Raw genomic sequence first — 26,367 nt, forward strand, 5'->3', positions numbered from 1 at the left:
CCCAGAAGCTTTCCCTTTTTTATCTTTCACATTCTGCTAATGTCACAAAAGTACTTGGCCCCAAATAACATTCATTCTTCATTATCACCATAAATATTTAAAGTAAATCTAGATAGTATAAATACATTACAATATACCCATGCTTACTTTACTACAGTTTCACATACCAGATCTATACCTGATTTGGCTGCTGCTCTGATACTAGATATTTCATTCTCTGCTGCCTGCTATTTATTCTGTTGCTTGACTGGTTCAGCTATCAGGGGCTGCACTTTATATTCTGAATTGTGTCTCCTGAGTCCTCCAGCGACTCTTTGATCTGTGGCTTTTTTGACTCCTCTTGAGATTTGCTGCTTGGCCTAAAATTGTAACCTCTGACTTTTGTCCTGGATCTTTCTGACTTTACCCAGCGCACCCCCGCCTCACCTCAGTCCACCCCATCCCCTTGCTCTTCTCAGCAGGCTTCCGATAAAGCTAAGAATAGTCTAAGTCTGCAATATTTTTTTTAAGGTTCATAGTCACTTCCCTCTAAACTCAAGGAAAGTAGATTTCTACTAATTGGTCTTCCAGAAGGCTCACTAGATACATTCCCTTTTAAATACTAAAAATTCAATAATAACTTGGCTGCTCACTATCTTGTTCGGTCCAGATCTCAGTTTCTGATGATAAACTGAGATCCCTAATCAAAAACACAGTATGGGTCCAAACCTGTTCCCATTGAAGTCAGTGGCAAAATTTTCATTCATCTGAATGGGAATAAGATTAGGCCCTATACTTTAAGATTTACAAACTACGAAAAAATTAAACAGCTGAAAACCTTTATCCTCCTTCACTTACTATCCAGGATTTGAGTTTGTGGGTTCATGTTTCTCCTTTAACTGCTGATCACATTAACACCTGAAGCAGTGTAAGGAATGTAATAGTTTGCTCTATTTTCAGTAGTTGTGAATGCCATTCTCACCCTAATGGTATGACTAGACTCTACGCTGGCTGGGAGCACGCGTCTCAGCTCAGGTTGACAGACACACACGAGCTCTGCTCGAGCTAGCATGCTACAAATTGCAGTGTAGCAGCGGGTAGTGCAGATGTTGGCTCAGGCTGCCTGCTTGAGTACATACCTGGAGGTCTAGGCAGGTTTGTACTCAGGTAGCTCACTTAAGCTGCTGCCCGTGCTTCCCCCAGCTATATTGCTGTTTTAGCGCGATAGCTCGCGCAGAGGTGATGCATGTCAATCTACTCAAGCTGGAAAACACAATCCCAAAGCATTAGGGACATACACTAACAAATTATTGTATCTACAAATCATTTTTGTTGTCAGCCTGAGTTGTCTTTATCTTGGAGCTTTGTCTTCATTGTAACAGTTCACTAAAAGTTCAGAATAAACTTCTATTAATGGTAATTCACCTAACTCTCTCTTCCCTAACAAAAATAAATATTAATCCTCCCGCAGCTTAGAGAAAGAATCTTAACTATTGTCTTCTGCAGAGATTACTGTAAAAAAGCAAAGCATCACAAATGACAAATTATATTGTAAAATCACTACAGTTACAATGAAGAGTTTCATGTAAATAAATTCCACCAAGCTCCTGTCTGATTCTCGGTTTACAACATGAAATGAACTGATTGCATAACAAATTAGGGCACGTTAATGCTACAAGTACACCTGTGCTTTTGTGACCTGTTCATGACACGCTCATCTCAATGTGGTAAAACAACTCTGGTTGAAGCGTGTCCAAAAGCAGCAATTTTCTTCCTAATATGAAAATGTTTGTGCCCAGAAACAGCACATTGCCTCAGCCATGATCAGTGCAATCTGGACAGCTACCCCATACTACCTCAGCAGGGCATAGAGTGCCGAAAGATTCTGCACAAAGAGCAGCTCCAATAACATGTAGGACAATGGTCTCTGAAGCTTGGCTGTGCTAGGCATATTTTCTTAAAATTCCCCACCACTGTTATTGTTGGTCCGGGTAATACCAATGGTGGCAGCTCTAGGCCAGTCTCCTAGCATTTTCATCAATATAATATCTGAACTTGTTCTGAGCAGGAGTCTGGACTCCCATTTAAATTGTTACTTTGATTACTTTCATTTCTAGGTTTTGTTTTAAATGATGCCACGTGGTCTAGCTCCTGCTGATTAATTAGCATAAAGCTGTATTTTACTAATTTCATTTTTCTACAAATGCCTATAATTTATTTTAAAGCTAAATCAGTTTCCTGAAGCTGTCTGTATATCAGTTGTTCATTTTATATTGCAGTCCTCCTTATTCATATGTTTGATCTTACAACATTAAATCAGTCACGTGAAGTATGCAGAATTATTGTCTTTGATTATGATTACAAAGGCCTCTCATAAGTAATTTTTTTTTTTTACTGGAGTTATGGTACTTCTGAGGTTAATTCACAGTCTATGCCAAATTTTCTTTATATTCCTCCTCCTCCCATGTAAAAAGTGCCTGCAGTGCTGCTTGGCACTATATAATAAATAATATAGATTATTAGATTTTAACCTGTAATCCTAAAACATACCTGCTTTACATCCCATTACCAGGAGTAGGTTGCCATAGCTAACAGACCAACAAAATTTGAATTAAATGCATGTGGACTCCTAAATAGTCAGATGCCCACTTTTTTTTCCCTCTCATCATCTGTTTGTCTTTTGTCCCCTTACTGTGATGAATATGGTTATAGAGCTGTTCTGTCAGTCTTTTTCATACATTATTAAAGTTTATTCCTACTGCTGTAAATTGACTTTTGGCAATTTAGCTTCAATATGGTCTTCATTCAGGTGGCAGGAATATTATCTGCTGCTCTGGTTTCCAAGAAGGATGGCAAGATAACCAAGTTTGCCTTAAGTATCATGTGATTAATACAGTTACAGCACAACTAGTCATTCAATATGACACTTGCCAGATACAATAATATATTATGACACATTGTGAATAATACACATCAGAATGGTTACCAGAGCATATGAATCGTGTTATAAAATTGTAACAAAATATGCACATTTTATCTATTTTTTGTGTCTGTGGTATTTCTAGTTAACTCATCACTATGATACTCTATGAGATCTTGACTTAGAAGGCCCGTAGATGTGATGAAATAAATTGATTCATTCTCTTTCATCTTATGAGACAATTTTCGAAAAACAAACTCTGTTTACATTCCTTCAAACTCACTTTTGCATGCAGAAAATGTGGTTTACCTGTTACTTACAGAATTGTGCATCTACAAATTCTATTTGCATGTGCTAATATGAGGTTTTAGTCACACAGAATTAAAAGTACACATTTAGAAGCAAGTTTTGAGTTACTGAACACACTCAAAATACCAGAATAGCATGTAACTGAAAATAGGTCAGTGTGCTGAAATAAGGCAGGTACCCAGAAATTACTTTCAAAAGAAAAGTACCGTTTTACTATTTCTCTCATAATTGTTTCTGCCATAGGATTCCTTATAAGGTTAGAAATATATTTGAAATTATTTTTTCCACATTAAGTTTGAGTTTAAAAATTAACCAAATAACAAAACTAAAATTAGACCCAATGAGATACCAATTTTTCAGGATTAACTGTGGAACTAACCTTATAGTAACTCTCACTGAGGCATGGTCAGTAAATGCTTGTGAGATGAGTCATCTGGTTGAAGTTCACCTAGCTCTAAATTAATACTACCTGTTAAATTTAATAATGATTAGGAAATTTACTGTATTTAAAATAGTATGTTTTCTTTTCACAGACCAAAAGAGGAATGTATTGCTATTATGAGCTATCAGGTTTGTATCCTTTATTTCCAATGGATGTACAAAAAAGTGACAATTTCAGCCGCCAGATAGACATATACCATACACCTCACATTCCAGGCAGATGAATAGTGCACAGATTTGCTGTCTTTGGCTTTGGTCCTGCAATGAGCTGTGCACTGGCAGATCCCCTACACTAGCATAGAGGACCTCTGAAGTCATGCAGGATCAGGACCTTAGTATACATTATTTAGGGTTATTATTTATTAAAGCAATTCCAAAACTAAAATTTCTAATACAATATATGGTATCCAATGTGGTCTAATAAATAAAATTATATAATTTTTTTTAAAATAAAACTAACTGCATATTTATGAGCGCTTGTAAAGGTTTCCAAAGGTTGATAATACTCTCTAAGACAAATACACATTAGAACATTTCTAAATGCAGGTTTTCAAATATGTATATGTAGATAGCAGGCCATCTGTACATTAATTGTAATAAAAAAGAAATAACTTTCACATACATTCCTCTAGTAACAGACCATTAATCCCTTACATTTTCAAATAGGAAAGTGTAAATTTTAGACATTGATTTGTGACCCAAATGCCTTTAGTTTTCTACATTGAAAATGATCACAAAAACTTCAGAAGTCACAAAAATTCATACTTTAAACTATAACCTTTGCCCTTGGATCATTTAAACCCTTGGTTCTTTTACATAACAATCCAAATGCATAAGATTTCTAGGAAGCTTTGGGGTTTGATGGTTTCCCTGCTACCAGTGGACATCATGCTGGGAAAGCCTGATTTCCTGTTGCAGATTCTGAATTTTAAAAAGAGAGAAGGGGGAGTGCAAAGAAGCCCTTTACAGCCTCCCTCCCCAGTCCTGGAGATGGTCCCTCAGATAGATTAGAGTAGCCTTGGAGATGCTTTAAATCAGGGATCAGCAACCTTTGGCGGCCAGCACATCCCTCAGCCCGCACCGCTTCCCGCAGCCCCAATTGGTCTGGCACGGTGAACTGCAGCCAGTAGGAGCTGTGATCGGCCAAACCTGCAGACACTGCAGGTAAACAAACCATCCCGGCCCTCTAGCAGCTTTCCCTGACGGGCCGCATGCCAAAGGCTGCCGATCCCTGCTCTAAATTATATCACCGGCTAGTAACCCCAGGGATTATTCCAGCATCTGGAGGCTGCCACAGCATAGAAACACATTTATTCCAGCCCTTTTTCTCCCTGACACTTCCCCTATGCTGGGTGCCAGAATCATAGCGTAAGAACATAGATTTTTGCCAGCAGAGGATTCTCCAACTCAGGGGAACGCCTCATGGACCAGATTCACTGCATCTAATTGGATGCACCATTTGGGCACCCTGATTTGAAAAGATTCCTGACAAAATTTCAAATCACTTCACCTCCCTATCCCACAGTTTCATCCTCTGTAAAGTGGGGATAACTGTACTGCCCCTCCTAAAGTGCTTTCAGATCTATGCAGGAAAAGTGCTGTATTAGTGAATTGTTATTTATTTGCAATGTAATAAACTGGGGCGGGGGCGTGTGTGTGTGGGGGGGTCCATACATACATACGTACATTAAGCACTTACCTGATTCCCTCATGAGTCATTTATATGCCAGCCAGCCATTGTAGGGATGGAAATTATCAGACTTGTACAAATTATAGATTAGGTGCGCTTTCAGCAGCAATGTGCTGATTGCCTCTCCCAACCTAGCACTGTCCTGTGGGTGCTCCACAAACAAATTTACTATCCACTTAAATGGGATTCCCACACAGAGAGCACTTTCTGCTCCATTACCCTATTGAAATTTGGTACCTTTTCAGCACTCAAGATCACATTTATTCAAAACATATTAATATATAAAATGTATATTAATGTAAAAATGAATTAAACCAATAATTTGCAATATTAACTTCAGTATTGATCCATTTATTATACAACCATGTTTCAGCAGGCACATGTTCTGTACAAGATGTTCCCTAACATGGATCATTATTACCTTGCATTTATTGTTAATGTGGTGCCAATAATTTCAGTAAATTTAGTCATAAATGTCCTATGTGTGAATATAAGCATTGTTTTTTCAACCAACCTAGTGCTATGTATCTAACCTTTATTGTTCTGTACATTACTGTGTCCTGGTGCAAAAGAACATTGGTAAAATTACCCAAATTCATCCCTGGAATAATTCCATTAAAGCCAATGGTGTTACACCTGAGATGAAACTAGTCTAACATTTAAATATGGTATTTTCTCACTCTCTTGTTTGAGACAATTCTTTGGAATCTATATCATGAAAACTATTTCTGTTTTTTTAAATTCCATCTATCTCCAAAGCCACACAAGTTTGTGATTTTAGAGTGTGTTTGTTTTTTTCTACTGCAATATTTTTTTTTTAAATGTGTAAAGACTTCGATGAACTTTGCCAACAGATGCAAGTAAAACACATAGGTCAAATTTGCCACCATTCTAAAGTGTCCTTTGACTTCATGATCCAAAACACACTCAAAAGCAGTTCTGCTCAGCGGTTCACATAAATATGATTGGTTGGTATTCACCAGCAATCCATTTATCAAATTGTATGTTACTTCAGAGTGAAAGCAGAAAAGTGCAGTTCAGCAAATAGGCTACAGTACATTACTAAGTTATTGGTTTTTGCAGCTCATGGTTCTTTTGCACTGGGGATTTTCAGTTCTATAAACAACCCTCTTTTAATCCAGTAGGGGAAAACAAAGGAGCTTATTTAAAGGATGTAGACATATTTTACAGTCAAACTTATTTTAAGAGATAGGAATGAATGCCTAGCAGTTATTGTTTGCATAATTTGGTTTTGGAACTGTTTTATTGTTTCTTTTTTACATGGCTCATTTGTTGGTACTAAAACCACCCATCAGAACAAGAAATGGACAAGCGGGCTTTTACAAAAAGAAAAGCTTTGTCTTGAAATTATTTTGGAGGTAGGTAGAGTAAAAGGTAGAATTATAAATCAACAGAATAAGGCTTTGGAACCCACAGAAGATCACAGTACTAGTGTGCAACGATAATATTCCATCTGTTCTCAGGGAATTTCCTACCTTGCAGGGTGAATTCCGTGCAGGGAGGGGGAGACTCCTTCCTGCATAAGAAGTGGCTGTGAAGTCCACAGAACTGTATTTAGTAAGCATAAATAATGAGGGGATAGATTTACATTATATATAAGAATAGTATTGTGCTAAAACTCATGTTTCAAGATGTAAGATGATTACTGGAGGGGTGGGATCTGAAAGGAGCCTTCATCTTGTAGAGGATGGATCAAGCATGATGAAAAACTTACTCCCGCTACCCCACCCGCCATCATACAAACAGAAAATGAATATAAGACAAAGGAATACTTCCCCCCCCCACCATGAAATATAATTGTGATGTTGCACTCCATGTGTTTTATTGAAATATGTTTATAAATGTGAGTATGATATAACTGGAATATGCTTCATGCAAAAGGTCTCTTGTCAGGTATCACTACAAAGCTTATAATCTACTGAGTGTGTTCACCCTATTTGTATGAATGTATCATTCTTGTATCTAAAACTACAAATATGAAGTATTACTCGGAGGTCCTACTGTAACTATGCAAAGTGTGGGCCATTAATAGTGGCTTGGGATCTCGATGGCTCCCATTAACCGGAACAATTATTTGTAAATGGCTCTGTTTACTTGTAAGCCTTTCTGTATACGTGGGTGCCAGCCAGTGGGTAATGAAGTCTCACAGGACATGTGAACATGTCACATCATACTGAAATCCATCTTAAACCTGGTGCTTTTCCATTTAGAAGGAAGGGTGGGAACCCAGAGCGAGACAAAGGATTCCCACCTGGTGCCAAAGATATAAAAGGGGGTGGAACAAAAGGGGGTTGCCAGTGGTGAGAAATCCCCTAGTTACCACCTGAGCTGGAACTAACAAGAACTGTACCGGGGAAAGGATTGGGCCCCGACTAAGGAGAAGTCTAGTCTGTGAAAGAAGCTTATTGGAACGTCTCTGAGGGTGAGATTTACCTGTATTCAGTTTCTTAAATGTATTAGGCTCAGACTTGCGTTTTTTGTTTTTTTTTTCTTGGTAACGTACTTTGTTCTGTCTATTATTACTTGAAACCACTTAAATCCTACTTTTTATACTTAATAAAATCACTTTTGTTTATTAATTAACCCAGAGTAAGTGATTAATACCTGGGGGAGCAAACAGCTGTGCATATCTCTCTATCAGTGTTATGGGGGGCAGACAATTTATGAGTTTACCCTGTATAAACTTTATACAGAGTAAAATGTATTTGTTTGGGGTTTGGATCCCGTTGGGAATTTAGTGTCTGGGTGCTGGAGATAAGTGACTTGCTGAGCAGTTTTTGGTTAAAGTCTGCAGCTTTGGGGGCATGGACCAGACCTGGGTCTGTGTTGTAGCAGACTAGCATGTCTGCCTCAACAAGGTAGGGTTCTGGAGTCCCAAGCTAACAGGGAAAATGGGCTTAGAGGTAGTTTCAGCACATTAGGTAACAGTCCCAAGGGGGTCTCTGTGACCGAACCCATCGCAATAATGTTTTCTGGATAAAACTCTGAGAGGAATCACAAATCTGAACTTATCAAGGAAAACCTCAGCTCTGGGGTGTTCTGTCTTCATGATGGTCTGGAAGCCACCTTTTGTCTAGGTGTGCTTTCAGCCAGTAGTCACATTATAATACAATGATGCAGCAGTCATTTCAGCCTCGTTTAATAATATTTAAACCATGGGACATTCCTTTAGCATAAAAAGGATTCATGGACTTCCAGAATGTCAAGTAGTGTTGCCAGTTTAATGATTTTAGCATGTGTTTTGTGATATTTGGTGTTTTTCTTTAAAGCCCTTGTTCCTGGAGAATCTCTCTGGGTGTTTTAGTTGATCACAGGATGACTATGAGCCACCAACATGATGTGTCCTTGAAAAAGGCTAATGCAGCCCTAGGATGCATCAGGCAAGGTATTTCCAATAGAGACAGGGAAGTATTAGTATTGTTATACAAGGTACTGGTCAGATCTCACCTGGAAAACTGTGTGCAATTCTGATCTCCATTGTTTAAGAAAGATGAATTCAAACTGGAACAGGTGCAGAGAAGGGCTACTAGGATGATCTGAAGAATGGAAAACCTACCTTATAGGATGAGACTCAAGGAGCTTGGCCTGTTTAGCCTAACCAAAAGAAGACTGAGGGGATATGATTGCACTCTATAAATAAATCAGAGGGATAAATACTAGGGCAGGAGCGGAGTTATTTAAGTTAAGCACCAATGTGGACACAAGAACAAATGGATATAAACTGGCCATCAACAAGTTTATTTTTTAAATTAGATGAAGCTTTCTAACCATCAGAGGAGTGAAGTTCTGGGACAGCCCTTCCAAGGGCCACAGTGGGGGGCAAAGAAACCTAAGTGGCTTCAAGACTGAGCTTGATAAGTTTATGGAGGGGATAGTATGGAGGGGACTGCCTACAATGGCATGTGGCCAGTCTGCGACTGCTAGCAAATATCTCCAATGGCCTGTGATGGTACAGTAGATGGTGGGGCTGTGGGGGTGCTCTGAGATACTACAGATAATTCTTCCCCGGTGTCTGCCTGGATGGTCTTGCCCACATGCTCTGGGTCTAACTGATCGCCATATTTGGGTTTGGCGGGAAATTTTCCCCAGTTCAGATTTGCAGAGACCCTGGGTTTTTTTCGTCTTCCTCTGCAGCATAGAGCACGAGTCACTTGCAGGTTTAAACTAGTGTAAATGGTGGATTCTCTGTAACTTGTAGTCTTTAAATCATGATTTGAGGGCTTCAGTAACTCAGCCAGAGGTTATGGGTCTGTTACAGGAGTGGGTGAGGGAGGTCCTGTGGCCTGCAATGTGCATGAGGTCAGACTCAATGATCATAATGGTGTATGAGCCAGTAATTTTAAAAAATATTAATAAAAATACTATATATTGAGCTCTCATGGTTGTAGAGTAAAGCTTATAAATGTGAATTTTAAAGGCTTATAAACCAGAGACCCAAATTTATTATATTTAAAATCTCATGATTTGGAGGGCCTGTTTCATTATTTTCGTTCATATGATTCTTCTCTCTCCTCTTCCATTGAGATTTTGTATTTTTCTTCCCCTTCAGACATAATTAAGGCCTAAGATTGATAGGTAGATAAACACGAGTGAAAAGTCACCATTTTCACTAAGAAAATTAGCGAAACTTCTTGTGGTGGATATTTACAGATTTAGGAAGTTTTGAGGGCAGTTGACCTCAGATACAATTCATTTGCAAAAAATTACAACATTTTTTCCTTAGCCAAATTAATACATTCTCATGAAAGCCTGCAGAAATACTGGCCCATGCAGTTGAATATTTAGGAGATGAAATTTACAAGGGTCTCCCTCCTGCAAACATTGTGCAGTGCTTCACTTGAAGTATGTGAGTAGTCCATTTGGTTCTCACCCACTTGATGAAGTTAAAACTTTCAAATATTCATTTTTAAAAGGAAGCCATTTTCAATTTTATAACTCCCCCCACCCCAAAAAACCCCACACACAGAACTAATACATTTTCCATTTGTCTTCTATGCGTAGAACTTTTAAAAATAGACAAGGTATTCTGTGTTGTTTTTTGTTTTGTTTTAATATTCTTTTATTCTAACTCTTTTTGTGCCATCTTTTATCCGACAGCAGATTTTATGGCTGTGTTAAAACCATTGACATCATAGCAGTGCTAGAAGGTGCAGCTAAAATTGTGGAGTTAGTTCATACTGTTCCACAGATAAATGCAGAGCCCATTTATCACCTTCCAATACAGCATTTTTACCATTTTTTCACATTAACATTACTGCAGTTTGCGTTTAATGACCTAACTACAATTTTTAGCATTTAGATTAGTATGAACATGAGATTTATGTGGGACAGCAATGCTCAGCTGTCAGGAACAATTTTTAGATATGGTGCACTCTCTCTTGAATACTTCATTATTTCAAGGCTCAAATGAATGCCAAAATAGTGACCCTTCATCTGGAGTTTAGTGACAAAGATCTGATCTTTAAAAGAGTTTCTCTTAATTGGACACACGGGGTAAATACAAGGTGCAGTGATGTGATAAGACAGGAGTTTCCAGTCTGCAAGTTGAATGAGTTAGCTTTATGTTCAGTTGTGATTATATTACTGTCCTTGCTTTAGTTGGTGATTATAAGCAGGTTTTTATTCTTTTCCTTTAGACTTGGTTGGTGTTCTTAAATAGAACTCCATGCAATTTTCTGAGGAAATGCAATTGCTTTGTGCTCAATGTAAATATATTTAGAATACAATGAATACAATGATGATTATGTCATTTGTGGAAGGCTGGTTAGAGTAGGGTAATCTTACTGAAATGGAAACGGAAATGTATTTGTACTTAAAACATACATTTATTTTTCTGGGTATCTTGCTAAACCTTGGAAACCCTAATTCAAACGTAATCTGCAGAAAACAGTGCAGGAGTTTGCATGTGCTGAATCTGTCTGCCAGCTGGCATTGCTATCATATATGTAATGCTCAGGTTTTAATATCCATAAGCAAACTATTCAACTACAGTGCCTCTTCTACAGTGTACTGTAATCAAGTGTCTGTTCAAAAGTACACTAGCAAGGGCTACGGAGACTAAGTGCCATATCTTACCATAAAGTCTGCTCCCAAAACTCCCACTGAAGTTAATGTTAGAATCACAGGCAACATTCCCAATGGAAGTTTTTGAAGTCTGTGGGACTCTCCAAACTCCTGCCAGCCACTAAATGAAAAAAAAATATTTAAAATTATTTCACTGTCACAAGGGCTCAACCTTGCAAATCCTACAATTTTACTCATGGAAATAGTCCCATTATGATCAGTGGGGTCATTCAGATAAATAAAGATTGCATTGTCTGGCCTCCATTGTGTGTGTGTGGACACTGGAACTTCTCTGTCAAAGAAAGGACTTTTTAGATAGTCACCTGGTTTTATAAGGTTTGTGTTTAGTGGTGGATATTTGTACTATGGAGAAATTGTGATTGTAATTTTGCTACACAGCCTGTCTTTCTCCTCTTCCACAGTGGAGTGAAACAAAAATTAAAAACAGCGTTTTACTGAGTACATAGGAGAACTTATGAGAACATAAGTAAATGCACACTAAGGTCAGTATTTTTTTCAGCTTTTCAACAGAAAGTTAGCTGGATTATATTTTCTTTCTTTGCTCTCCAACGTAGAGTAAATGGGCATGAATGATTTAATAGAGAACACTAAATTCAGCACAGGTTTATTTTTTAGTTGTAATATAATCTTGTGCATCTTTCATACTTTGTTTTAAAAAGACACCTATGCAAAAGGTCTGACTTTCATTTTGTGACTATAACAATAAAGTCATAGCTGAGAATTTATATACCTGAATATCATAACATTTCACCCTTAGTTCAGATTTGCAATTTTGGCAGACAGAAGTGGCATCTTTTCACTTTTGATCAATTTGTCAGAACTCAGGAAAATAACAGGCGGTAGCTTTCATAATAAACACAGTGACAGTCCTCCCCTTATGTAACTTGTGGATTTTTGTGAATTTGCCCTGTTGAATATTGTGCCTGTGTTTAAAACCACAGAAACTGTTTACATTGTGAACTTTAAAATCCATGATAATTCTAATGGTTTTGTTATTAGTCTAAACAAGTATGCCCATTGCAGACCTACTGTCTCTGTTTCGTCACTTATTTCTATTGTTCTGTAAATTGCCAGGAACTGGTAAGACGTCATCTCTGAATATATATTTTACTAGGACTCTTCATGAGTTACTCAGAACAAAGGCTTACTTATTCTGCTTCCTTTATTTTTTTAGTAGTTTGGGGAGGATTTAAAAGTTGGCAAAATAGGTCTCACATCACCTGCAATGACCACTGTTTTTCAGATTTTTTTTTTATATTATTCTCTTTATTTGACACAATTTAGAAAAATGAGAGCTATGTAGCATGTGACTATGAAGTTGGGTTGCATTGGAAAAGCTAGACAGAAAACCAAAATCTGATCTCCAGAAGAGTTTGCCTGTAGGTTGGAGCTGAGATTGTTTACACATACTGTGGGGAAGCTTTTCTCCTGTTTAGCTGGCAAAGCAAATTTTTACAAATAAATTGTATAATGTCTCAATCCTGATGTGATCAATCTCTGATGAACTCCAAGAGCAGAAATATTTTAATTATTCAACATGAAAAGAAAACTATGTAGTAAAATTCATTTATAATCACAAAAAGACCAGAAAACAGAGGGATAGTCCCTCACTTGTTCTATTATGTAGGCTCTCTAAGATTGTACTCTATAATAGATGAAAATCAATAACTTTTCTTTCCTACATATCATACGAAGACCCTGCTTTGTAGGGCTATTGGGAAAGAATATGCTCTTGATTCTTGTGCTTTCTCGCTGTATCTTGAGTTTAATAATGAAGCAGTAATTAAATGTAAAATATTACAGTGGCTTTCATCTTGTTTCCTAGGTCCATGGGGAAGATGTATGGGAGATGAATGTGGTCCAGGTGGTATCCAAACACGGGCAGTATGGTGTGCTCATGCGGAAGGATGGACAACACTGCCCACAAATTGTAAACAGACAGAGAGGCCTGAGAACCAACAGAACTGTTTCAGGGTTTGTGACTGGCACAAAGAACTGTATGATTGGCAGTTGGGCAATTGGAATCAGTGCCAGCCAGTTATTTCAAGGAATCTTGAAAAACCAGTGGAATGCATCAAAGGAGAAGAAGGAATCCAGATGAGAGACGTAACTTGTATCCAAAAATCAAATGGGGTTTCTGCTGAGGATGTCATATGCGAGTACTTTGAGCCAAAGCCACGCCTGGAACAGGCATGCCTCATCCCTTGCCGTCAGGACTGTATTGTGGCAGAGTTCTCCCCCTGGTCAGAATGTTCCAAGACCTGTGGCAACGGGCTTCAGCATCGAACTCGTCACATTGTTGCTCCACCTCAGTTTGGTGGCTCTGCCTGCCCTAACCTGACTGAATTTCAGATCTGTCACTCTGTCCCATGTACTACTGAAGAAAGCATGCATAGCCTGAATGTGGGGCCCTGGAGTACATGCTCAGTGCCCCACTCAAGACATATAAGGCAAGCAAGGAAACGAGGGAAGAACAAAGAAAAGGAGAAGGACAGAGAAAAAGGAGTTCGGGATCCTGAAGCTCGGGAGCTTATTAAGAAAAAGAGGAATCGAAATAGGCAGAACAGACAAGAGAACAAATATTGGGACATACAGATTGGGTATCAGACCCGGCAGGTTACATGTACTCACAAAAATGGAAAAACTGCTGCATTGAGGTAATCACTGTTTATTAACTTGAACATCTGTGTGTCTGTCTGGACTGTGTGTAGTTGGAACTTTAAGAAAAGAATGAAGAATCTCCTAATAATTGTACTGTTGTATACACTTTTATATCAGCATAACGCAATCTATTTCTAACTCTACCTTACTCTGTGAAGTTTAAGATTTTTCCATAATACATTTGAAAAAACATAGCACAAGTGGTGTTAAGCATTATACACCATCTAGCCTTTGTTTGTCTAAATATGTATCCCAGAAGGCTCACTGAAAGCCTGAGATTGCTCATCAAATGTGCATTCTGTTTCTCTGGCATTTTGGCACATTTTTCCTCCATAACAAGTGAAGCATGGTTGAGACAGGTGATGTCTGCATTATTGTATTTAAAGCTTTGTGTGTACACAGTAATAGGGCTGGGGTGTGAGTGTCTAATAGATGCTAGAAAAAGAATCTATAACAAGTCAACATATATTTATTCCAGAATTTTTTGGTTTTGAAATGCAAATGAGTGAAGTACTGTTTCCCCTTTACATAATCGGTTTCTGTTACTGATTTTGTGTCCTATGGCTAAGCTCCTGAAAAAGATACTTCTCGCAAAAATGTGTATTTTATTTCCAAATATTTTAATTCTCTCTTTCCTCCTTTTGCACCTTTCTTCTATATTTCTGGGCACAAAAACTATGCATTTTAATGTAGTCAAATGTAAAGATATGTATCTAGGAGCAAACAATATGGGTCACACTTACAGGATGGGGATGGAAGCAGTGACCCTAAAAAAGATGTTCAGGTTTTGCTGAATAATCAGCTGAACATGAGTTTCGGGTTCAGTGCTGTGGCCAACAGGACTAATGAAATCTTTGGATGTATAAAGAGGGGAATATCAACTGGGAGTTGGGAGGCTCTGTTACCATCTCTGCATTTGACACTGGTGCAACTGCTATTGGATTACTGTTTTTGTTCTGGTGTTCACAATTCAAGAAGGATGTTGATAAATTGGGAGACTGAGAAGGGTCATGAGAACAACTAAAGGATTAGAAAACATCCCGTATAGTGATAGATTCCAGGAGCTCAATCTATTTATCTTAACAGAGAAGGTTATGGGTTGCTTCATCACAGTTTTTAAGCACTTACATGGGGAATAAACGTTCTAAAATAGCCTCTTCAATCTAGCAGACAAAGGTTTAATGAAATTCAGTGGCTGGAAGTTGAAGCTGGACAAATTCAGACTTGAAATAAGGTACACATTTTTAACAGTGAGGATAATTAACCATTGGAACAACTTATCAAAAGTTGTGGTGGATTCTCCACCACTGTCAATTCTTAAATCAAGATTGGATGTTTTTTTCTAAAAGTTATACTCTATTTCAAAGAGGAATTAATTCAGGGAAGTCCTATGACCTATGTTATACAGGAGGTCAGACTAGATGATCACAATTGTCCCTTCTGGCCTTATAATCTATGAATCTATCCTCTTTCTTTTTCTGTGACACTCTCTCCTCCAATGTTACATTCCTTTCTCTCTTCAAGATCTTCACTCTGATTCTTTTCCCCCCTAGATTTTGACCATTCCTTCTTATCCCCGTATTTCCTTCCATTCTGTTCTACCTCCTGGGCCTCCCTCTCCAACTGGTACTTTCCCTTGCCAAGTCCCTCAGCATGTTTTCCTTCATTTTAATTCTTCTCCCTTCCCTCCATGATCTCTTCTATTTTTTGCCTTCTGTCATATGATCCTCCCCACTTTCTTCCCTCAAGTATAGCAGGTGATTAACTAATATGACTCCCACTGTTATATGAATGACCCTGCTATCTGAATTAACTTGTCACCCACTGCCATTAGATTAACTTGTACTGTGGATATTTCATTTGAATTTTCACTTTGTCATTTAACTCTTCATTCAGTTTTTAAAAGTGTAATTAGTTCAACCATTCCCTCAGGGCAGCATTTAATACCACCCTTCCAATTATGTAAGGTTTTCAGACATACAGCACAAAAGTTCAAAAAATATTTTAAATCAATTCTTTATTACATTATATCTATGTCTAGTTACAAGAACCCTCCCAAATATCAGTTACAATAATAAGGTCCATCATTCCTATTACTACTACTTAGTATTACATAACAGTTTTCATTTGCGGATCATAGTGCTACCTAAAAGTGGTTACGTTTCATTATCCCTAATTTACAGAAGAGGGGAAAAAACAAAACTGAAGGCCCCTTGGGTGTTCTGCTTGAGAAGACATCTAAGGCCTGATTCTCAGGTATACTTATCAGCTGCAGTTCCCCACCTGTTTTGAACTGGGCATCCAAAAAGGAGATAACCAAATTTGAAGGACACTTAGAAATTTTATCACAAGTGTCTTACTGAAAGTGAGTCAAGAGTAGAGCTGACAATATAATTCAGGTCTCTGGACTCCCAGACTAGTGGCCTGTCCACCAGACTATGATGCCTCCCTTGTAAATGGTCTAAAGACTTGAAAATCTATCATACAGCAAGGAAGAGCAAGTGTTTGTAATGACAGTTCTCAGTGCCATCTTTCAGAAGCAGTACTACAGTAAAAGATGGAACCATGGCATTATCCTTCAAACAGTACACATACCTGTACTGAAAGGTCACTTACTTCTGGGTTTTAAAAGTACACAAATCTTTGCAGGAGTAACCCAAAACATCTAAATTATCATATAGTATAAATAATTTTAAAATAAAAAGGAGGCAGAAACTCACAAAGAAACAGTTAATTAATCAAACAAGGATTTGACATAAATAGCAAAGGAAAGAAAATGTACAATTAGCAGTCAATAGCATACCTTACCTCGACCTCTCCAAAGATGCCTGATGTATACAGTAAGTGGAAGCACTTGCACTTGAGGATACCCAAATCTCAGGCCCATCAGCATTGTACACATGCATGTACATCAGGCTATAGAATACTGGAAACAAAGGGAAGGGTGATTATGTGATTTTATGTAGGAAATACTGGCAATTGAACTTCAGCTTTTGAAGTTGTCTGTCTGCCAGTCTGTGCATACATACTGCCCTCTTCACAGTGCTGTCTGATTGTATCCCATGATTTCCATTCCAGCATAGATTTATAGCTTCCAGTGCCAAAAGGAACCACTGTGACCATCTATTCTGACCTTCTGTATAACACAGGCCATAGAAGGTCCCCCAGAATAATCACTAAGAGTGTATCTTTTAGAAAAAACATCCAATCTTGATTTTAAAATTGCCCATGATGGAGAATCCACTACGACCCTTGGTAAATTGTTCCAATTGTTAATTACCTTCACTGTTAAATATGTGCACCTTATTTCCAGTCTGAATTTGTATAGCTTCAACTTCCAGCCATTGAATTGTGTTATACCTTTGTCTGCTAGACTGAAGAGCCCTTTAACCTTCTCTTCTTAAGCTAAATAGATGGAGCTCCTTGAATCAATAACTATAAGGCACATTGTCTAATCCTTTAGTCATTCTTGTGGTTCTTTTCTGAACCATCTTCAATTTGTCAACATCCTTCTCAAATTGTGGGCACCAGAACTGGATACAGTAATCCAGCAGCAGTCGCACCTGAGCCAAATATAGAGGTAAAATAACCTCTCTATGCATAGTTGATATTCCCCTGTTTATGCATAACATTAGCTTTTTTGGCACCAGCCCCAAACTGGGAGCTCATGTTCAGCTGATTATCCACCATGACCCCCAAATCTTTTTCAGAGTCACTGCTTCCTCCAATCCTGTAAGTATGGCCTACATCTGTTGTTCCTAGATGTATACCTCTACATTTTGCCATATTAAAACACACATTATTTGCTTGCACCCAGTTTTCCAAGTGATCCAATTTGCTCTGTATGAGTGACCTGTCCTCTTCATTATTTATCACTCCTCCAATTTTTGTTTTTTCTTCCAGGTCATTGATAAAAATGTTAACTAGCATAGGGCCAAGAATTGATCCTTGTGGGATGCCCCTGGAAATGCACCCACTTGATGATGATTTCCCATTTACAGTTACGTTTTGAGACTGATCAGGTAGCCAGTTGTTAATCTGTTTAATGTGTGCCATATCAGTTTTTATCATTCTGATTTTTTAATCAAAATCTTGTGCAGTACCAAGTCAAATTCCTTACCAAAGTCTAAGGATATTATAACCACACTATTACCTTTATCAACCAAACCTGTAATCTCATAAAAAAATATCAGGTTAGTTAGGCAGAGTCCAGTTTTTCATAAATCCCATGTTGATTTGCATTAATTACATTACCCTCCTTTAATTCTTTTTTTAATCAAATCCCATATCCTCTGCTCCATTATCTTGCTTGGGATGAATGAATATCAGACTGACAGACCTATACTTACCTGGGTAATCCCATTTACCCATTTTAAAAATTGGCACAACATTAGTTTTCATCCAATCTTCTGGAACTTCCTCAGTGCTCCAAGACTTATTGAAAATCAGTATTAACAGTTCAGCAAGCTCCTCAACCAGGTCTTTTAAAACTCTTGGAGGCAAGTTATCTGGACCTGTTGATTTAAAAATGTCTAACTTTGCTTCTGGTTACACAGAGCAGTGGTTCCCCGCCTCTGGGGTTGAGGGTCCCTAAGAGCCGCAGGGTTACCAGTAGGGTATCAGCAAGGACTATCTGGAAATAACTCCAGAGGCAGCCACAGCACCAGTAAAGAGCACATGCAGCAGTGGGCAGCCTAGTGGCAGCAACAGCAGCCCAGGGACCAGGCCCCTTAGACACAACAGGACCAAGAGCTTTTCCCTTGCAGGGGTTAAATGAAACCTGCTTGCCCTGGAAAGAAGCAGAGGAGGATAGCATTGGGTGCAGGAGTTCACCTTCAGTGGAGGTTTCTCCTTCGTGAGTGATGTGCGAGTGGGCCCTGCGGGGGGGGGGGGGAAGGGGCAGGGTGGTTGGATACCATGGTTGAGCCCCCCTCCCCCACAGAGCAGAGAATTGGTAGGAAGGAGAAGTGGGCAAAGGCAGGGACTCTTCCAGAGGTTGAAATCACTCACCTATGGGAGGGCCACAAAGTCCGTTCTCAGCGAATTTGGAAAGTGGTGTGTAGCTGTGGTGCCCATAAACTTTCCCTTGGGTAGGGACTCCTCTGTATGTGGACTGAGTATTGGAATGGTTTTCTTCGGGAGCTGAAGTGTAAGCTTAACATGCTGCTAGCAGCTGGACCACCAACCTTGGATGGGATAGTGGATTTCCTGGGTCCTAGTTCCAAGACATTAGAGGGTAGGCAAGGCAACCTCCCTGTGGTGGAATTTGGGCATTGGACCCTCCCTGGGTGCAGGATCAAAATGGCAGTAGACAACAGGGCGTGGGTCCTTCCAGCAGGCAGAATGTTATAGAACAAACAGCTTTAATCCAGTTCAGAGATGAAAGTATGGTAAGAGGGGTCAATGTCATTGAGACCTCCTGCATGAGGGACTGCACATGGTGTGGTGAGTGCCTCCACAGGTAACCATCACAGGAAGGCAGGCTTAACCATCGTACACCTTCTCAAAGCCAATAGAGAAAATATGTAAAGGGCAATACATGCCATAATGAGATTATTTCTATGAGGAACTCATGATGGAAGGTTGGGGAGAGAGCAATGGTGATGACATAGCCTTGTCAAAGTATAGCAAATTAGTCTGTCAGGCCCACAGTGCTTTTAGGGCTGTCCATGGGCCCATGCTGAGAAACTCTGGCTGCAGTATGCATGGAAATGAAGTGGGCCCAGGCTGATATTGAAATATGATTAGAATGGATGACTCTGGTTCATTTGTCGTCGTCATTTGTACTGATGATGGCTTATAGGTTCCATGGCAGGCAAGCTGGAGACCTACAACTATGGTGGGCATTCACTGAGGGAAATGACACAGGTTTTATGCAAATACAAAATCTGAGCAGTTCCTGAAGGTTCTACCCAGAGGGGCTCAGAGCTGGGTAAGGCGCTTCCAGATGGCCTCAGTGGGGGAAATGGTCGAGTGAGCTGAGGCCTTCTTTGAGGCGGAAGGAGGCAATCAGTATGGGCACTACAGTAAACTGAAAGGAGTTCACCGGGGGTGGCCCAGGGAACTCTCAAGGGGGAAAGACCCCGAGTGTCCTAAATCAGGGGGTGCACAGCACCTACAAGGGACCTGGGGAGCCCTGCAGTCTATTGCAAATAGTAGTGGGAAGGGACCAGGGATCCTCATGGTTTGCTTCAGTTGTGGCTAGTCAAGGCATATTAACAAAAAATTGCCCGATTATGGAATGTGACTACCTAAACTGTTAGTACAGTGGGACCAAACAGGGGTGTGGTTTGGGGGTAGGAATTAAGTTAAGACTGTGTTCTGGTTGTTTGTTAACCTTTGTTATAAAAATCAACCCCCTTGGCTGAGACTGGGCATGGCAACACATGCTTGGAGCGGGGGAGCAGTGGCAGCTCCCAGTTACAGTGGCATATCTTCCTCAGAAGAGTGTTCAGGATGATCAGAGGAATGGACGGCCTATCGTATGAGAGGAGACTAAACGAGCTTGTCTTATTTATCGTAGCAAAAAGAAGGCTGAGAGTGGATATGGTTGCTCTATGTAAATACATCAAGGGGATAAATACCAGGGATGGTGAGGCCCCATTTAAGTTAAAGGACAATGTTGGCACAAGAACAGATGGGTATGAGCTGGCCATTAATAAATTTAGGCTGGAAATTAGGAGAAGGTTTCTAGCCATAAGAGGCGTGAGGCTCACAATAGGTATAGTGGGGGCAAACAACTTAAAACTAATTAAGGGAGAGCTTGACAAATTTGAGTGTATGAGTACTGGATGAGGATTTCTTCTGATGGAGAGGGTGGGCCAGTCCTCTCAAGTGTGGTACTGAAAATTCTGTCTCTCAGGTGCTTGGCTGGTGGGCCTTGATCATATGCTAAGGGCCTAACTGATCGTCATATGTGGGGTCAGGAAGGAATTTTCCCCCAGGAGAGATTGATTTCGGGGCCTTTTTTGCCTTCCTCTGCAGCATGGGGCACAGGTCGTTTGCCAGGACCATCCAGGTATATCTCCCTTCATCAGTTCCCCACCATTGAAGGGACCTTGGGCATTGGTGTGCCTCAGTCTCTCCAATTCTCTGTCTGTGGCACATAATACTGTGGATTCCACTTATTAGAAACCTCTTGCTTCCCAGCAAAAAGTTGTTATTATTCAAAAGTTGCCCAAGGCAGGTGTGCGGGGCTGTAGCCTGGCAAGGAAGCAGTGAGATGTGCCTCTCCTGGCTGCAGCCTCGCAAACCTGCCTGTGGGACTACCAACAAGAAAGGAAGTGCTGGGTTGTGCTCAACCCGTGCCCCAGTGCCAGAGTAGGATGCAGCTTCTAGAATGCAAGTAGAGATATTGTGCAGCTCTGTGGGCCCCCAGTGCCTCTGTTCCTTATGGAAAGCCCCAGTATCTGGGCTGCAGACCCCTTCCTGCTGCTGCCCTGCTCACAGTCTCCCTTCCCAATCTCCCTTCCCAGCCCACAGGACTGGGACTCTGGCACGGGTTCCCATGTTGGGCAAGTCCCGGGCTGCAGGCAGGTTTGTGGGGCTGCATTCAGGGAAGGAGGAACAGGGACATGCTAAGCACTAGCCACAGACAGGTTTCTGGGGCTGCCATCAGGGAAGGCACTTCCCTGGCTGCAGCCCTGCAAACCTTGCAGCTGGGGCCTTTCTTCCAATAAAAAATTGTTACTAAGCATCATGTCTGTTGCTGATATCTGAATCCTATTCACATAAAGTCAATAGAATGGGATCATTTTGCAGCAAGATGTTGGTATTAAGTGTATTAAGCTTTATTGGAATTGCTGTTAAGCGGTATCCACCGTAGTTTAGTCTCCTGAGGGCTGTAATACTTTGGTTTAATTTTGGTTATTGAGTTTAGTGTGGGTACTAGGGGCTAGTTGTGACCTGTCATGTAAAGCAGGTCAGGCACATCATGACATGACACAGAATGGTTATGTTATATATTATTATGGAGGTTTCAGAGTAGCAGCCATGTTAGTCTGTATTCGCAAAAAGAAAATGAGTACTAGTGGCACCTTAGAGACTGAGTGCATCCGATGAAGTGAGCTGTAGCTCACGAAAGCTCATGCTCAAATAAATTTGTTAGTCTCTAAGGTGCCACTAGTACTCCTTTTCTTTTTATTATTATGGAGGGTTTTGGTCTAGCTGGGTATTTTAGTTTACAGTGAATACTGTTAAGCATTAGTCTGTTTAGGACCTTATCTACTGTAGTGTTGGGATTCCCTCCAAGACATCTTTCCACTTGGCTTCCCAGGAACTCAGTTTGACTTCAGCCTTCATCACTCAGGTATCTTTATTTGGCATACAGCAGTGTTACGCTGAGTTGGTCAGACTCAAACACAAGGGGGATGGATTCAGGGTAAATTACAGTTCCAAAGAACCTTCTCCCTTTATACACATTACACATGTCATTCCATTTACTATACATTGCATCACACATTTTTGGATTGGCTGGTTAGTTTGCGGGAACGAATCGCTCTGCAGCATGCACTGTCCATGCTTTGACTTCCTCTTTATCTCATCTCTACATTCTTAATTTATTTTGTCCCTTGTTATCTAGTTCATAGCAGATAGTTCCCTGGTGTTCTCGCTCAGACATTCTGTATTCATAGCCTACTGACCTATTTACTTATCTTATATAGCACAAACATTCTGTTTTCAACCTGATCATTTCCTTCACTACTTCTGTCTTCCAAAAAATGAGACTTCCCTCCATGTGTTAATTACTCATGTTGGACCAGACCTGAGCTACATTCCTCTGCTTCCATCTTTCTTTTTATATTAGCATTTGTTTCATTTCCATCATATTCCTGTATTTCTGTGCTTTCTCTTTCAAGTTTATTACCCAAAAGCACGTTCCCAAGCCCATAGTGGTGGTAATCCATTTGAACCGCCATCAATATTAGGCTTAAAGTACGAACCAGGGGGGATGCAAGCTCACTTCATCTGGTATAGCCCACCATGGTGTTTCCACGGCCTGAACAATATCATTCCCAATTGCTTAGTGCTTAGCTGTTAGTTAGGCAATGGTCACCAATTGCTCTATTTTCCTTTGTACCAAATCAGCAGTGTTAATGGACGAGGATGGTACGGGTGCAAAGAGATGGGTCACCAATTATTCTCATTCATTGTTGTCTGTCACAGCCTCTGTCACGTTCTCCTTCATCTGTATGTTTGGCGATACGGTATGGGTCCCAATCTGAGTCAGTGAGGTGAGGTTCAAACAAAACCCATCCAGACTCCCTTGGTGTGGTGTCCCCACTGAAAAGTTGTGATATTCCAGAACACATACTGTATACCCACACTGTACTACCTCCTTCACTCTCTTTTTAAAGGCTAGTCGTGCCCAACCTCCCTCTATTGGTCTCAAGTTGCAGTGGAGGAGGTTTAGGTTGGATATTAGGAAAAACGTTTTCACTAGGAGGGTGGTGAAGCACTGGAATGCGTTACCTAGGGCGGTGGTGGAATCTCCTTAGAATCATAGAATATCAGGGTTGGAAGGGATCTCAGGAGGTCATCTAGTCCAACCCCCTGCTCAAAAGCAGGACCCATCCCCAATTAAATCATCCCAGCCAAGGCTTTGTCAAGCCTGACCTTAAAAACTTCTAAGGAAAGAGATTCCACCACCTCCCTAGGCAACGCATTCCAGTGTTTCACCACCCTCCTAGTGAAAACGTTTTTCCTAATATCCAACCTAAACCTCCCCCACTGCAACTTGAGACCATTACTCCTTGTCCTGTCCTCTTCCACCACTGAGAATAGTCTAGAACTATCCTCTCTGGAACTACCTCTCAGGTAGTTGAAAGCAGCTATCAAATCCCCCCTCATTCTTCTCTTCTGCAGACTAAACAATCCCAGTTCCCTCAGCCTCTCCTCATAAGTCATGTGTTCCAGACCCCTAATCATTTTTGTTGCCCTTCGCTGGACTCTCTCCAATTTATCCACATCCTTCTTGTAGTGTGGGGCCCAAAACTGGACACAGTACTCCAGATGAGGCCTCACCAATGTCGAATAGAGGGGGATGATCACGTCCCTCGATCTGCTCGCTATGCCCCTACTTATACATCCCAAAATGCCATTGGCCTTCTTGGCAACAAGGGCACACTGCTGACTTCCTTTGAGGTTTTTAAGGTCAGGCTTGACAAAGCCCTGGCTGGGATGATTTAGTTGGGGATTGAATCATAGATCATCAGGGTTGGAAGGGACCTCAGGAGGTCATCTAGTCCAACCCCTTGCTCAAAGCAGGGCCAATCCCCTATTTTTGCCCCAGATCCCTAAATGGCCCCCTCAAGGATTGAACTCACAGCCCTAGGTTTAGCAGGCCATTACTCAAACCACTGAGCTATCCTTCCCCTGGTCCTGCTTTGAGCAGGGGTTGGACTAGATGACCTCCTGAGGTCCCTTCCAACCCTGATATTCTATGATTCTATTGTGGTCAGGTTCATTCGGGCTGAGCATTCACAGAACCATCTGTGCTAGATTTGTTTACAGCAGGCTGTGTTTATTTCATCTCCTCCTTGTGTTGCCATTTTCACACTGAGATAATGCTGATTATAGGTCCAATTCTTTATTTTACCTATACTGTTGACATATGCCAGTTCTCTAGGATTCCCTGTCCATCTACAAACAGCAATCATAATTGTCATAGTTGAATTATTAATTGGACCCTGTGCCCAAGGTCCAGAATCTTCTGGCCTTGCAAATTGCAAATTTTCTTTCCCAATATTATGAATTTCTTTTTCCACTAGTGTGGTTTAGATACGTGTGCTGTTTAATAACCTTCACAATTCCACCCATTTTATTTCTTTTATTCCATGCATGAGATGCATAATACGTTTGTTACCATATATGCTGCACTCAATTGCCTTAGAAACATTGATATTATGTAATAAATTAATTACAGTATTTATAGATATCAGTGAGTTAATTTTAACGTTTCATTCCTTAATGTTTGCCGAATTTTATTGGGAGACTCCAACTTCTGTGCCACCTAGTATTTCTGCCACTGTGTCCTTTCTGGCTCTACATTTCTGTAGAGTATCTTAAAAAAAAAAAAAAAAAGTATGGTTGAGGTGCTTACTTTGGGCTGGTGCAGGGTGTTGTGTTATCTATTATTTGCCACCAAAACAGCTGAGTTCTATTTACACGCACGTTCACCAATTATTTTGGGCCTACCAAAGTACAATTATTTTGCCTTAGAAAACCCCCAGACTTGCTTATTTGCCACAACATTTAGCACCTTTTGAATAATGTATTATCGACCCGTAGACTCAATCAACTGTTTTTCTGTTCTGCATTGTGTCTTTAATCCTCAATGGTGAATTTCCTTGCATTTGACAGTCTGGCATAGCCTATACATTTTTCATATGGTTTTAGGAGACTAATGTAATTTAAGCATGGGTGCCCATAGCGTTATTCAGTCAGAGTTCATTTCTGTTCTAAGTATCAGCTTCATCATTGTACTGAGGCTGCAGTTATGACACTCGCCTGTCAATATTACTGAAGTCTTGACAAATCACACCCAAATCTGGATTTAAGGTGGAAATGTACACCCTGCATTGAATAACTGAAACACTAGCACTGAACCTTTTCTCTCTCCAACATCCTATTTGTTTAAGACTTTTCAAATGCTGAAAGAGTGTTTTGTTCTTTGACTGTATGGTCACATTTGTGCACAAACAAATCAAGACCAAATGCTTTTGTGGAAGATATGCTTTAGCCAAACACAAATGATTGGTCTAAGTGCATGGGTAACTGTAAATGTAATGGTCTGTACTATACAGGAGGTTAGACTAGATGATCTAATGGTCCCTTCTGGCCTTAATCTCTATGAATGTTGAGTACCCAGTGCTCTCTTAACTTCAGCATAAGATGAGGATCCTCATCAATACACAGGGCCTAGGATCTTTAGCACAGATTTTTCCATACCACCCCTTCAGGCATCTTTTTGAATATATTGCCAGAGAATTTCTATCAACTCGTCTTAACAAGAGTGCTGAACAGTTAAATAATTCAAGAATTTTAAAGTGTGAGATTCTATCTGAGATTTAGAATTCATTGTATTTATGCCATGTAACTACTCTGTAACTATTCATGTAACTTCTGGTTCTTCTTTGAGTAGTGTCCCTATGGGTGCTCCACTATATGTCTGTCTGTGTCCCTGCACTGCTGATTGGAGAACTTCAGTAACAGTGTCCGTTGGCCCCACACATGTGCTGTCTTTCCTCGTGCTGCACCACAA

At 40.1% G+C, this 26,367-nt stretch overlaps 1 protein-coding gene across 1 annotated transcript in view; it reads left to right on the forward strand.

Annotated features, from left to right (window-relative positions):
• THSD7A (thrombospondin type 1 domain containing 7A) overlaps positions 1-26,367 on the forward strand; it is a 522,439-nt gene that overhangs the window by 311,715 nt on the left and 184,357 nt on the right. Inside the window, exon 4 of the mRNA XM_075125837.1 lies at positions 13,270-14,101. Coding sequence (XP_074981938.1) covers positions 13,270-14,101 — 832 coding nt within the window. The remainder of the gene's footprint in view (positions 1-13,269; positions 14,102-26,367) is intronic.

The sequence above is a fragment of the Caretta caretta genome, chromosome 2 (assembly GCF_965140235.1).
Source record: "Caretta caretta isolate rCarCar2 chromosome 2, rCarCar1.hap1, whole genome shotgun sequence".
Lineage (NCBI taxonomy): Eukaryota > Metazoa > Chordata > Testudines > Cheloniidae > Caretta > Caretta caretta.